The following is a 15,000-nucleotide window of genomic DNA, read 5'->3' on the forward strand; positions in this document are numbered from 1 at the left end:
AAGATTACTTTTATTATTATTATAAAGAAATGGTAAGTGAAATTTAAAAAATAATAATAATGAATGGTATTTACTCTACTTCTGCATTCATCTATTTAGACAGTAACGAAGATAATATTAGAAATAAAAATCACAACACCAACTTTTAAAATAATGATAATAATAGAAAATAAGTATAAAAAAAAAAACAATAATGATTACGACAGAATAAGAATAAACAAATTAAGTTACATTATATTGTAAAGAATCACCGAAAATTCACGATTTGTTTTTTTTTCTTACTTTCATTTATTAAATTATTTAGCCATTCATATATTCATTAATTCATTCTTATTTCCTTATCTTCTTCTCTATATTCATTTAGCTATTCATTCATTCCTTTATCTATTTCTATCGGTTTCTTTACCCATTTATGCATTCTCTAATTTACTATTATATATATACCTACTCATGCATTCACGTGTATTTATTTTTATTTATCTATCTACTCATACATTCACGTATATTTATTTTCCTTTATTTATCTATCTACTCATACATTCACGTATATTTATTTTCCTTTATTTATCTATCTATTCATTCATTAATTTCCATTAGTTATTCGTGTTTTTTTTTTATCTATTCGTACCTTTATTTCCATCCCTCTTTCCCCTCCGTCTTCATAACCCGACGCCTCCTCCCTCCTGCAGCCTTCTACGGCGTGATCTTCCCCGGCGAGTCCGAGGCCGCCTTCAGCAACTACCGCCTGTGGGAGAGCTTGGGCTTCATCTTCGCCTACGTCGGGAGCACGACCACCTGCGTCGACCTGAAGACGACCAACCTCATCATCTCCTTGGTCTTCGGGATTGTCGGGTACTATGCCATTGAGATCATCGAGAGGCGCGGAGGACTGCCGAGGAACGAGGAAGGGCTGGTCGTTCCCGCCGATCGGTTGCTCCTGCAGAAGATCAAGGGGATGAAGGAGTGAGGGAATGAGGGAGGGAGTGGGGGAGTTGAGGGAGGGAGGGAGAGGGGGAGGTGAGGGGAGGGAGGGAAGGAGAGGGAGAGGTTGCGTCGAAAGAAAACGGGAAAAAAGTGTGATTTGGACGAGAAGAAAACGGGAAAAAAAGTGTGATTTGGACGAGAAAAAAAGACGGGAATGTGTGGTTGGGACTAAAGAAAATGGGAAAAAGTGTATTTTAGGGACAAGAGAAAATGGAAAAATGTGTTTGGGACAAAAGAAAACGGGATAAAAAAGTGTGGTTTGGACGAAAGAAAATGGGAAAGTGTAGTTGGGACAAAAGAAATCGGGGAAAAAGTGTGCTGTTGGGATAAAAAGAAAATGGGAAAATGTGTTTGGGACAAAAGAAAACGGGATAAAAAAGTGTAGTTTGGACGAAAGAAAACGGGAAAGTGTAGTTGGGACAAAAGAAATCGGGGAAAAAGTGTGCTGTTGGGATAAAAAGAAAATGGGAAAATGTGTTTGGGACAAAAGAAAACGGGAAAAACCGGTGTCTAAGACCTGACGTACCTGTAGCATTAAGGAATACATAGATTACATACATAAATAGTATATTGATATCAAAATTCACTGCTAAGGTTTTACGAATATCGAACATTAGACTATAAAAATTTAAGAAACCTGACTCACGCAGTACATTTTCCAAGCGAAATTTTCATGAACACGAAATCATATATATTCTCATACATTAAGATACATTTTCCCTTTTCTTCTTATCATATAATGAAACATTCCGTCCAGTGGATATATATGAAGCTGTTACTAGTTCTATATTTATATTTTGTGTCTTGTTGCTCTTGTCTTCAGTGTATGTATGTATATACATATATATATATATGTATTCTTCCTTTCATCTTTACAGTTGTGTTTGAACAGATGTGATTGTGTACATACAGTATATCCATATATATATATATTGTTATGCACATTTGTATTAGATTATTGTTCTTTTAATGGTTCATACATATTTGTATTTTCACCATTAGCCTTTAGTAAGGTTTTCCTATAATTTATTTTCATCTCGATAAAATTTGTCTTTCTTTCTATTGCATTTTTTCTCTCTCTTTTGCCATGTTTCTTGAAGTATTTTCATTTATCCATATTGCATCATCTTTCTATTCTTCGTGGGGTGTTATTTTCACATAATTTATTTAATAAATGCACGCACGTACATGCAGTCGGTGATAAACACACACACAGTTACACGTACACACACACACACACACACACACGCAGGGGTACTTATATACGCACATCTTTTTGTACCATTTTTGCTTCTTATACTTTAGCATCTTATACCATTTTTGTTCATTGTTTAGCATGTCTTGACCTGCCTGTGTATATATTTTTTCTTCTGAAGTTCTATTTCATTTTATCCATATTCTCAACATATTCTTCGGGAAGTGCATATTCAAATATATAACTCCGAGAGTATACTACGCACATCTATACGTATGTGTGTGTATATGTGTGTATATATATGTAGACACACACAAACTCATGAACACTTAAAAACTATATATCAAAATATGTATAATGTACAACTTCCAATAAAGAAAACCATTATCAACTCCAGCTTTCAATCAAAAACCCTCAGTCTGCATTTTCAACCAACAGAACTTCCTCTCCAAAACGCCTTACTATAGGCCTACCTATTATAGAAAGTGCGAAGACCTCTACAACCGAGTTCTTATAGGCCTACGCCCAAGGTGATTATATCGGGCAGTACTTTTACTTTCGTTGGGGAAGGTTAGATGTTCTGGTGTACCCAAGACAGAGTGAAGGACGAGAGAGAGATATTTTATTTCTATTTGTTTCTGTCATTAGTATTATTATATGAATACTATTACTTATGTTATTATTCTCATGATTATTAACACTATTATTGGCATCATTAATAGCATTATTATTATTATTATTATTATTATTATTATCATCATCACCATTATCATTATTTTTATCACTATTATCATTATCATTACCATTGTTATTGTCATTAGTTTTGTTTTTATTGTTGTTCTATAAAGGGAACAAAGTAAGGAAAACAAGAAGGAAAATAAACAACAAAAGTGAGAGAAAAAACAATATAACTAATCAAAAAACAAAACAAAAATAAAACGAAAACAAATAAACAATAAAAATCAAGAAATTAAAGAACAATTAACCAATATAAAAGAACAATGACGTGACGGAAGGAAAACAAACAAACAAACAAAAAAAACGTAAAAAAGGAAAAGAAAAATAGGTTGAGAAAGTTAATTGTTTATCCTTTCCTTCTTGTGAATCGCTATATACGTTTTGTTAGCATGTTCGTTTTCACTTGCTTTTCCTGCCGTGTTTATCTTGCAATATGTAAATCCGTTTTGATATTTGGATAGAAATTTGTCGGTTTGCCTTTTTCTTTGTCTGTTTCTCTTCCTCTCCCTTCCCCCTCTCTGTCTCACTCTTTCCTCTCTCTCTCTCTCTCTCTCTCTGTCTCTCTTCTCTCTCTCTCTCTCTCTCTCTCTCTCTCTCTCTCTCTGTATTTGTGTGTGTGTGTGTGATCGTGTGCTTAGTCTATCAACACATCTATCTTTAGAAATATATATTTGTGCGTAAATTCCTCCTTGCCTTATCTCCTATATCTGTCTTGTCTTGGCTTATCAGCGTTTTTTTCCGGACTTACCACCCTGATGCAAGCAAGCACATAAATACAGCAAACAATTAAAAACAAATAAACAAACAAATACATTCAAACGCGAAACAAATAAACAAACACATCCTGTTCCCCTTAGGATATCTCTTATCACATCCTTAAAGTCATTTTTACGTAAGTATTGTATACACCAACGCTTCCGGCCTTGATATAACCTTAATGAAAGAAGTGCGGTATTTTTTATTATGAATGGCGTTGGGTCGTATTGTCTCTGTCTGTTTGTCTGTTTGTCTGGTTCTCTGTCTGTCTACTTGTCAGTCTGTCTGTCGGTTGGTCTCTCTCTTACCTGTCTGTCTGTCTGCTCTCTCTCTCTCTTCCTTTATCTTAGTTTCTGGTTTTCTCATTCTTGTTTGTCAGTTGGCGTCTATCTCTCTCTCTCTCTCTCTCTCTCTCTCTCATTCTCACTATTCTTTCTCCCCCACATCTCTCTTTCTGCCTCTGTCTCTACCCCCCCCCCCCCCCTTTCTGGCGAACTACAGTGCGTGAATCAGACTTGGTGTATTCTCTACGCAGATCATGGAAAATATGTATAGATATACACATACAAATAAAGAGTAAGATATAAACTCACTGAGGAGGGCAATATGCAGTCGCCGACCTTCACAGATTTATTTATTAATCTTTAAATATCAAGCAATTATAAAAGCCATTAATAAAAGCCCTTTTGAAGATTATATTTGTGACATACCCAAATCTGGAGGTTAGCATTGGAGACCGAGATTTAAGTCTGGGCAGTTGAACCCGGGCATCGACACGTACGCAAAGGTGCCCGCGGGTATTTCCCTTTCCCCCACTCCCCCCCCCCCCCTTGTCAAACTGTGGAATTCGTAGATTACGTACAAATAAAAAGAGAAAGAGAAATAAATAGATATAGAGGCACACAGACAAAGAGATTGACATGCAGACAGACAGAAAGATAGAGATAGGGAGACCAATCTGTCGGTTGGTCTCTCTCTTACCTGTCTGTCTGTCTGTCTGCTCTCTCTCTCTTCCTTTATCTTAGTTTCTGGTTTTCTCTTTCTTGTTTGTCAGTTGGCCTCTATCTCTGTCTCTCTCTCTCTCTCTCTCTCATTCTCACTATTTTTTCTCCCTCACCTCTCTCTTTCTGCCTTTGCCTCTATTTCTCTCCCCCCCCCCCTCTCTCTGGCGAACTACAGTGCGTGAATCTGACTTGATGTATTCTCTACGCAGATCATGGAAAATATATATAGATATACACATACAAAATAAAGAAAAAAATATAAAATCACCGAGAATGGCAATATGCAGTCGCCGACCTTCACAGATTCATTTATTTATTCTTTAAATATCAAGCAATTATAAAAGTCATAAATAAAAGCCCTTTTGAAGATTATATTTGTGACATACCCAAATCTGGAGGTTAGCACTGAGGACCGAGAGTTAAGTCTGGGCAGTTGAACCCGGGCATCGACACGTACGCAAAGGTGCCCGCGGGTATTTCCCTTTCCCCCACTCCCCCCCCCCCCCCCTTCGACAAACTGAGAGAGATGCCAATACGTTAATAAAAGTGTCACATCCGCATCGGAAGAAAGGTTATGGCTGACGTAGGTGCCGAGGTGTCTATAAGGACGGCCGGGTCACTGGTTTTGTTGTATTCGGTTGATGGCCTCGTTTGATTCGGTGGGCGTGTGCTTCTGTGGTTATATTTCACGTACATATACAGATACACATAGAAGTAAGCATGCATATACACATATAGCGTGCACAAATATGCATATATATACATATATATATATAATGTATATATACATTTATATATACATATATATTCATATATTATATATGTATGTATAATAAATATCTTTATATATTATACATATGTATATATGTATACATGTGTGTTTATATATATCATATATATAACATATATATAATATATATGTATATATATATTATATACTATATATATGTATATATAGATAGATATATACATATGTATACATAGATATTTATATGTATATATATATGATATCTTTAGAGATAGATTTATGGATAGGTATATATATACACACACACACACACACACACACACACACACACATATATATATATATATATATATATATATGTATGTATATGTTTATGTTTTATATATATATACACATATACATATGTATATATATACACATGCATGTGCACATGCATGTATATATGTATATGTATATGTAAATATATATATATATATAGAGAGAGAGAGAGAGTGAGAGAGAGAGAGAGATAGTGAGTGAGAGAGAGAGAGAGTACACGCACACGTAAACACAATATGCACATATACTCGCACATAAATGTATATCCAGCACTTATACCTACCTACAGTATGCGTCTATGAGCGTCTAAAATCCACGTCCCTAATAGCCGACATCAATTCATTACATGTCAGTCACGCCTGATACCATGTCAAGATCTAATGAAGAATGAAAAATGGAATATACATAAAACATTCATCTTGGTGTCTGTCACGATCACGAGAGTAAAAGTTTCACACTTAATTATAATTTATTTAAGAAAGACAAAGAAGAAAAAAGATTACTTTGCGTTATGTCACGTGAGGTCAAAATAAGTACTTAAATTCACAGGGTATAACCGAGTCACCTTCACCTGGGGGTTAATCCGTGATCACCTAAAAAAAAAAAAAAAAAAAAAAAAAAAAAAAAAAAAAACGTCCGCGAGTTTTACTTGGTCAAAATTTTTAAATTTAGATTCTTATCTATCTATTTTCTATATCTGATCTTATCTGTTTTGAGACAAGAAGATATGTTCATACCAATGTGTGCATACATGCAACATACATACATATACATATATATATATGTATGTGTATATGTATATATATATATATGTATGTATGGTAGAAAAAACTAAAATGCACACAGTAGATTAATTGAAAATGAAACAACAGTTTCGGAATCCTCCTCGATTCCATCTTCAGGAGCTGAAGATGGAATCCAGTTTGTGCATTGAGGGTTTTTCTACCATAGTATCAACATTGTAGAGCGTTTTGCCATTCGTGTGTGTTTGTGTATGTGTGTGTGTTTGTGTGTGTATGTGTGTGTAAGTATATATATATATATATATATATATATATATGTATATATATATTTATATATACATATATATTCATCTATATACACACATAGTATATGCAATATATACGTATATATACACAAATGAATGTGTATATATACATATATATACATATACATATATATATATGTATATATATATGTATATATGTATATATACATGTACATACTGTGTGTTTGAGTGTATATATATACACATATATTTATGTGTATATATATATATACATAAATATATGTGTATATATATACACTCACACACACAGTATGTACATGTATATATACATATATGCCTATCCATATACGATATACATATACCTAAAACCAACATTAGTTTAGTTAATCATTAAAGTAAAATTTGAAAATATATGATGACGAATATATTTCCGAACATGTATCAGAAACGGATATAAAGTGCAAAAAAAATAACCCCAATAAAAAAAAAAAATCATAAAGTCACTTAACATTTTTTTTTCTAAATAGTATCACCGAATAAAATGAAATTCGATTCTCTCAACGTAAACCGAGATAATATCTAAAGCATATCTAAAAAAAAAAAAAAAAACATACACATATTGATTCATATATTAATTGTAAAAATAATATATATAAATGATTAACATATTCATACCAATTCAATATATATACATATACATATTAATTCACATAAAATTGACATAAATTAACAAGGAAATCACAAAGAGGATTATAAAGCGGCCAGGAATTCTAGGAAAAGAATTCTCTTGCCTTGAGTTGAAAATAGGGCCTCGCTGCAACTTGCACAGGCCAGGGATTGCAAAAGATGTTCGAATGATCTTACATGATCTGCAACAAGACGTAAATTGACAGTGCTTTTATATTCCTCTTACTTGCAATAGAAGAAACTTTGATGAATCAGCATTTTTCTAACTGCGTGGGAAAATTTAAGAAAGTGTTATTTTTTCTTCTCTTGATACTAAAGAAGATAATGAATGATTCACTGTTTTTTTTTTCTGTTGCTAAGGAATTTATATAACAAATATTGCTGTATTTTTCTGATGCTAAGGAATTTCTATAATAAATATTGCTGTATTTTTATGTTGCATAATGGAATTTATTTCTCTGTTGCTGTTATAAATGTTTGAAATTTTTTTATTTTCTTTTCTACTGCAAGGAAATTACTCTGAAGAATTATGCCTTGTTCTAAAACTAGTTTTCTATGAATAAAGCATTGTTTTTCTCTGTTGCAAGATAATCTGATCAATACTGAATTTCTATTTTTCGTTCTCTTAAAAATTAATTATTTTGTTGTAGTTATAAGAAGTAATCATATATTTCTTTTCACTGAAGACTAAATTATAAGAACAATTCACTATTTTATTACTATTGTACTAATGATATCTGACAAATTATTGCTTCCTTAACGGTAGCAATGTAGCATAGTAAAATCAAATATTGTTCTTTTGTTTTTGCAATAAAATCTGTCTGATTATTATTACCATTGTTATCACATTTTGAATAATTATCATCACTTTTATTCTAATTATTATTACTATTATTATCATTATTACCATTATTGTTATCACTGTTATCTTTTTTATTATCTTAGTCATCATCATTGTTATCATTCCTATAATCATAATTATTGCTATATTCATCATTACTACTATTATCACTATTAAAGAGTAGTATTCATAGTATCGTCATTACCAGTATCATCATTGCCATCATTACTATCATTACCATCATCATCATTATCGTTACTATCATCTTGAGCTAAATGTTTCATAAATTGCGTATCACTATTTCATTATACACTTTCAACTATTATCTCTATAGTGAATATCGTAACATAACAATACACTGCACTTACAGCATCGGAAGGTAATCTTAACAGTTAAGATAATGATAATAAAGATAAATAAATAAAAAAAATTTAAAAACAGTGGGATATTTTTGTTTAAAACATGGAAACATACTTGATCTTTTGCCGAAATTTATATTACGCGAAATATCACCGCACACTCTGTCTCTCTATTGTATCTGTCTCTCTTTTACTCTCGCCTTCTCGCTTCTCTGTCTGTCTGTCTATCACTTTCCTTCTCTCTCTCGGTTGTTTTTCTGCATTCTCTCTCTCTATGTCTGTCTGTTGGTCTCTCTCTCTCTATCTTTCTGTCTGTCTGCATGTCAATCTCTTTGTCTGTGTGCCTCTATATCTATTTATTTCTCTATCTCTTTTTATTTGTATGTAATCTACGAATTCCACATAATCTCACAAGTCACTTACGTAACTTGTGACGCCATCATTCTACAAATAATTTTCCAGCTCTTAAATTGCTTAAATAGCGCATTAAGTGTAAACGTCAATAATGATACACTAATTATAGGCGGAAAATTATTTAGCGGAAAAATTATGTTCATTCGACCTTTTGATACGGCAGTTTCCCTTTCCAAATTACACAATTTCTATACATGAAAGTTTACGAAAGTTTGATCAAATTATTGATTCCGATGATAAACTTTTAATTATTTTCCTAATATACGTTGTGTTCTCTTATGATAACGGTTATAAAGATGTCGAAAAGTCTTGACACGTAGTTACTGATAGCAGATATATAAAGTAGTAGAAATACCCATGGACAAAACGCCATACATGTATATTTATCAAGACACATACACACTCAAAGCCAGATTAATAAATAACTCGGCATATACATACAGATACTTACACTCAAAGCCAGATTAATAAATTACTTGGCTTATACATACAGATACTTACACTCAAAGAGAGATAGAAACAAATACAGGTATAATTCACACTCAACATGGACATACCCAAATAACAAACAATTCCACTTACCTAGTCTCTTCCCAGGAAACAACAATAACACCGATAAGTAACACACGAATGGAACGTTATTACCAACGCTACGCATTTCGGAAGAACACGAGTGTGACGTCAGTGTACCTTTCTCTGGCGGCGTCTGGCAAGAAGTGGGCGGGTCGTTCAGGTGTTCACCCAAAAAGCTGTTTTTCGACGATTAGTTCAAGTGAAGCTTCCGTTCGAGACAGTTCTTTCGAGGAGGTTCAAAAGGGACCTTAGGAAATTGATTTATATATATATATACAAGTACTACTGACTTACGGAAGAAGGATTTGTCGACAGTGAATTTGAGGTATATTTGTGGATGTATTTGTAATGATTTTTGTATATGTTTTTTTTTTCTTTTGTCTTTGGGGGTGATGAAGTTGTTGGGAAATTAATAGATATATTAGTGGAGAAGGAATTTCTTAAAAATAATTTAGATATTTCGTATCTGGGAGTCCAAATGTTGAATATTTTGGTGAAGAACAAAGTTGTTAAAAAAAAAAAAAAAAGATAGATGCCTTTTTTCAGACATTGGGATTTCAGACGTAAATTATTTCCGTAGAGAAGGATTCTGTTAAAAGAAATGAAAAAGTTTTCCTGGTATCTCACTACAGACGTAAAACAAAGAGGTACATATACATCCCCCTGCAGGATGCTCAAACCCATTTGTCGCGTTAGAATATCAAGACAAAGGAGAAACGAACGTAATAAAAAAGAGGAAAAAATGGACGAATGTAGACAAATGTAATATATTTGGTTCGTATCCCTTTATTAATTAACATCAGATTTTAAGATCATTATTGTTCTTATTTATCTTTCTCTAAGACGGTAAACATAAATCCTCAACATTTTGCATTTCAAGCGAATCACAAAAACATTTATGATAAGTAATTACCAAAAGACTTTCGTGCAGGAGAGAAATCTCATTAAATTAGTGAAACTTTCTTTATCAGAGCGTGGCCACAGGTGACTGTAATTAACAATGCCAACAGGTGTACTGTGCATCTTGATCCAATTTCTTTCACAGTTGGAAAATATCGTTTATTCGTTTAGTTACTCGTGTATTATCATTATTGTTGTTGTTTTGTGTTGTTATTATGGCTGCTGTTGTTATTACTATTATAATTCATGTTATTATTGTTAATGTAATTGATATTGTCATCATCATTATTATTAATATTATTATTGATAATGTTATCATCATCATTAAGTTTTAGATTTGGATATGAAACAAAATTTAAAAAAAAGCATTTTAGACATAGAAATATATACATAGAAAAAGCACACGATAATTAACAAGAATAACAACAACAACAACAGTAATATCTCCCATCAGACAATCGACCATGATAATAACCATCCTTATAACAACTTAAATAACCCTGTTAACCAACTAAAGATATTAACAAACTTGGAAACACCATATAATTTACACAATAATCAACATGATAAGACAACAAGCAATTCTAACAACCTGTCATAAAGATAACAGGCATTGTAACAACCAGCCAAATGAGACAACCATGGTAACGACCAATCACTATTTAATAACAAATGATAACAACCTTTCCTAATAGGCAACCAAATAAGTTAACACCCTACGTAAATGCCAACCAAATAATACAACCATTCTGATAACAACCCATTCTAACAATCGACTAGATATGATTATTCTAACAACAAACCAAGATCACAACCATTTTAACAACCGAGAAAACAGCCGTTCTAACAAACAACTCAAGACAACAGCCCACCATTCAAACAACCTAAGATAACAACCAACAATTCTATCAACAAAGACAACACTCACTCTAACAACCCAAGATAACAACCAACCATTCTATCAACAAAGACAACAACCATTAACAACCCAAGATAACAACCTACCATTCTATCAAACCCAAGATAACCGACTAATGCACAAACCGAGACAAAGGGCAGATTTGAAGCCGCCAAGTCTCCACACAGCAAAGTCACATTAGATCCCGAGTACCTGGGTGACCTTGAGGCGAAGGAGGGGGGGAGGGGGGAGAGGAAGGTCAGGGGGGAGAGAGGGAGAGAAGGAGGCGGGGGGGGGGGGGAGGAGGGGAAACCCGCCCGAGTTAACGGTGCTGTAAAGTATTTATTATTAAGTTTGTAAGTGCGGAAGTATTCTCTCGCTGACGACTCTCCTTGCTGACTTTACTTGGTGAAATTCGTGTTCTGTGGTGATGCTGAATTTTTTTATGTGGAAGACATTACTTTTCACAAACGCAAAAGAACATAAACATAGGTGGGTGTGTTAGGCGGAAGTATGTGCGTGTTTGTGTTTGTTTGTTTGCTTTTGTTTAAGTTTGAGTGCGTTTGTGTGCGTTTGGCGTAAGTATGTGCGTGTTTGTGTTTTTTTTTTTTAAGTTTAGGTGTGTTTGTTTGTGTTTGGAGGGGGGGTGAAGTACGTGCGTGTTTGTGTTTGTTTTTAAGCTTGGTGTGTTTGCGTGTGTTTCTACTTTTGTATTTGTGTTAAAAGACTTTACTTGGGTTAATTATTTGTTGTTTGTAGTGAGTGTGTAGTGATGGCGGGCACTCTCCTTGTAATTATGTATTCTTTATAGCGGTATCGAGGACTCTGTATTTATTCATCTAATTATTATCAATTGTTATTAATTCTTTTTATGTATTTATTATCAATCAATATTTTTTATGAATTTTATTTAAAAATGTATTTTGATTTTATTTTTTTATTTTGTTTTTTATTATTATCTTGTTTATTATCATCTTGTTTACCTTTATTATTTATATATTTTTTAAATTTCTTTTATGTTATTGTTCTCATTTTTTTTTCTTTTTTTTACTCGTCCGTAAGTGCTCTCGATTTATCTATTTTTTTTTTTTTTTTTATTGTATTTTGAGAGATTTCACTTAATCATTATTTGTTTATATATTCCTCGTGTCGCGATAATTTGGTGTTTTCGAAGAGTCAAATTTTCCTCGAACTCTGCCGCAGAAACTCTCCAATGTTCACTTTAACATAGATCAAGAGTCAGTCTTCATCAAACTCTCCTTTTTAGAATAATAACTCTCCAGTGTTACTCTTCTGATGATTCCTTTGGTGTCGTACTCTGCTTAAGTCTTTCATTTTGTAGAGTATTATTGTAAAAACTTTGCTTAACTCTACTTTCTGTTCATGGTGTTTATTGACTATTCTTAGAGATGAATTCCACCTTTGAGTACATTATGTTATTATTATTAATTATTAATTACATTATTAATCATTATTACATTATAAGTACTTTATTTATTCCAACTTTGAGTGCATTATCTTAAAAGACTCTACGTATCTGGGCCTTTCTTGTGTTCTTTGTACTATACATGAAGACTTTCCGTTAAGACTTTACTTAGTCTCGTCCCGTATTTGTAGAATATTCAAACGACTTTCCTTAGTGGTTCTTAGTGTCTCACGCTTCTTAAATACTTTCTATAGAAAATTTCTGTAAGAAAAAAAAAAAAAAACTCTCCTTAGATATTCGCCTCAGAAACTTTCCTTATGATAACTACTCTACTGAGACACTTTCCTTAAAAAAGAAACTCTCCGTAGAGACTCCGTTTTAAAACTACTCTTAAAAAAACAGACAGAAAAACAGTATTAAAAACTCGGCGTAGAGACATTCCTTAAGGACTTTAAAAAAAAAAAAAAAAAAAAAAAATAATGCCACACATAGGATTTTCAAATTCGTAACAAAAAAAAAAAAGAGAGATTAACACATTCGTAAAAAATGGGTCTATAAACATGTTTATATGTTTTTATGATCATGTCCATGTTTTTGCTGTTGTTATTGCTATTATTTTTGTTATAATTGTTATTATTATTATTGTTATGATTGCTATTGTTATTGTCATTATTACTGTCATTGTTATTGTCACTATTATTATTATTATTATTATTATTATTATTATTATTAATATTATTATTATTATTATCATCATCATTATTATCATTATTATTGTTATTAGTGTTATTATTATCATCATCATCATCATCATTATTATTAGTGTTATTATCATTATTATTATCATCATCATTATTGTTATTATTATCAATGTTGTTGTTATTGTTGTAAAAGTGGGAATTGTTATTATAATTATCATCCCTTTCACTTATATATGTATATATATCAATTCTTCTTCTTCTTTTCTTTTTCTTTTCTTTTCTTTTTTTTTCTAATTTCGTAACCTCTGTTCTTCCTCCATCTCTTATCCACTAATTTCCATATTCATAATTCAATATCAACTCTCAGCTTATTCTTTTATTTTCTGTCACTTCCAGAACGAGAGCAAAATGGACGAGAAAAAATCTTCGGGCATCAGTAACCCTGCTTTTGAGAAGGAAGAAGCTGGCGGCAATGGTGAGTGTTTTTACTTCGTGTGTTTGTTAGTGTTTTTGTGTTTGTGTTTGTGTTTTTGTTTGTTTTGTCTAAGCGTGGGTGCGTTTGTGTGTGTATGTATGTGTCTGTGTTTGTTTGAGTGCATTTGTTTGTGTTTGTGTGTTTTTTTAAGCGTGGTTGTGTTTCTGTTTGTGTATGTTTCTGTGTTTGTTTTCTTGGCATAAGTGTTTATTTGTATTTCTGGGGATGTGTGTGTTTGTGTTTCATATTGCACGTATGTGTGTGTGCTGGGTTGTATGTATGTATTTATATGTGTTTGTTTGTGTGTCTGTGTCCTCGTGCTAATGTATGTCTTTGAGTGTTTGTTTATCCATGTATTTGTACACGCAAATGGATGTACACCCATTACATTCCATCACGTATGCATAGGTGTGTGTGTGTGTGTGTGTGTACACGTATACACGTATTTACACCCATCACACACACACACACACTCTCTCACACACACACACACACACACACACACACACACACACACACACACACACACACACACACTCACACACTCACATACTCACACACTCACACACTCACACACACACACACACACACACACACACACACACACACACACACACACACACACACACACACACACACTCACTCACTCACTCACCCACTCACACACTCACACACACACACACACACACACACACACACACACACACACACTCACACTCACACACTCACACTCACACACACACACACACACACACACACACATACACACACATACACACACGTACGTACACACACAAAATAATAGTAATAATCATAATAAAGATAATGATGATAACGATTATGATAATAATAATAATAATGATAATAATAATAATAATAATAGTAATGATAATAAAGATAATAAAGATAATAATAATAATAATGATAATAATAATAATAATAATAACAACAATAATAATAATAACTAATAATAA

The 15,000-nt window shown here is 32.7% G+C and overlaps 1 protein-coding gene across 3 annotated transcripts in view; it reads left to right on the forward strand.

Moving 5' to 3' along the window:
- The window catches only part of LOC125048284 (UNC93-like protein), a 47,528-nt gene that overhangs the window by 15,393 nt on the left and 17,135 nt on the right, over positions 1-15,000 (forward strand). The window contains exon 8 of one of the 3 annotated variants that reach the window (XM_047646912.1): positions 690-1,229. The exons of 1 other annotated variant lie outside the window; for it this stretch is intronic. In XM_047646912.1, coding sequence (XP_047502868.1) covers positions 690-967 — 278 coding nt within the window. In that variant the 3' untranslated portion in view covers positions 968-1,229. Of the gene's footprint in view, positions 1-689; positions 1,230-15,000 lie in introns of those variants that run through there. One more of the 3 variants, XM_047646914.1, reaches the window with a different exon arrangement.

Source organism: Penaeus chinensis, chromosome 43, assembly GCF_019202785.1.
Source record: "Penaeus chinensis breed Huanghai No. 1 chromosome 43, ASM1920278v2, whole genome shotgun sequence".
Lineage (NCBI taxonomy): Eukaryota > Metazoa > Arthropoda > Malacostraca > Decapoda > Penaeidae > Penaeus > Penaeus chinensis.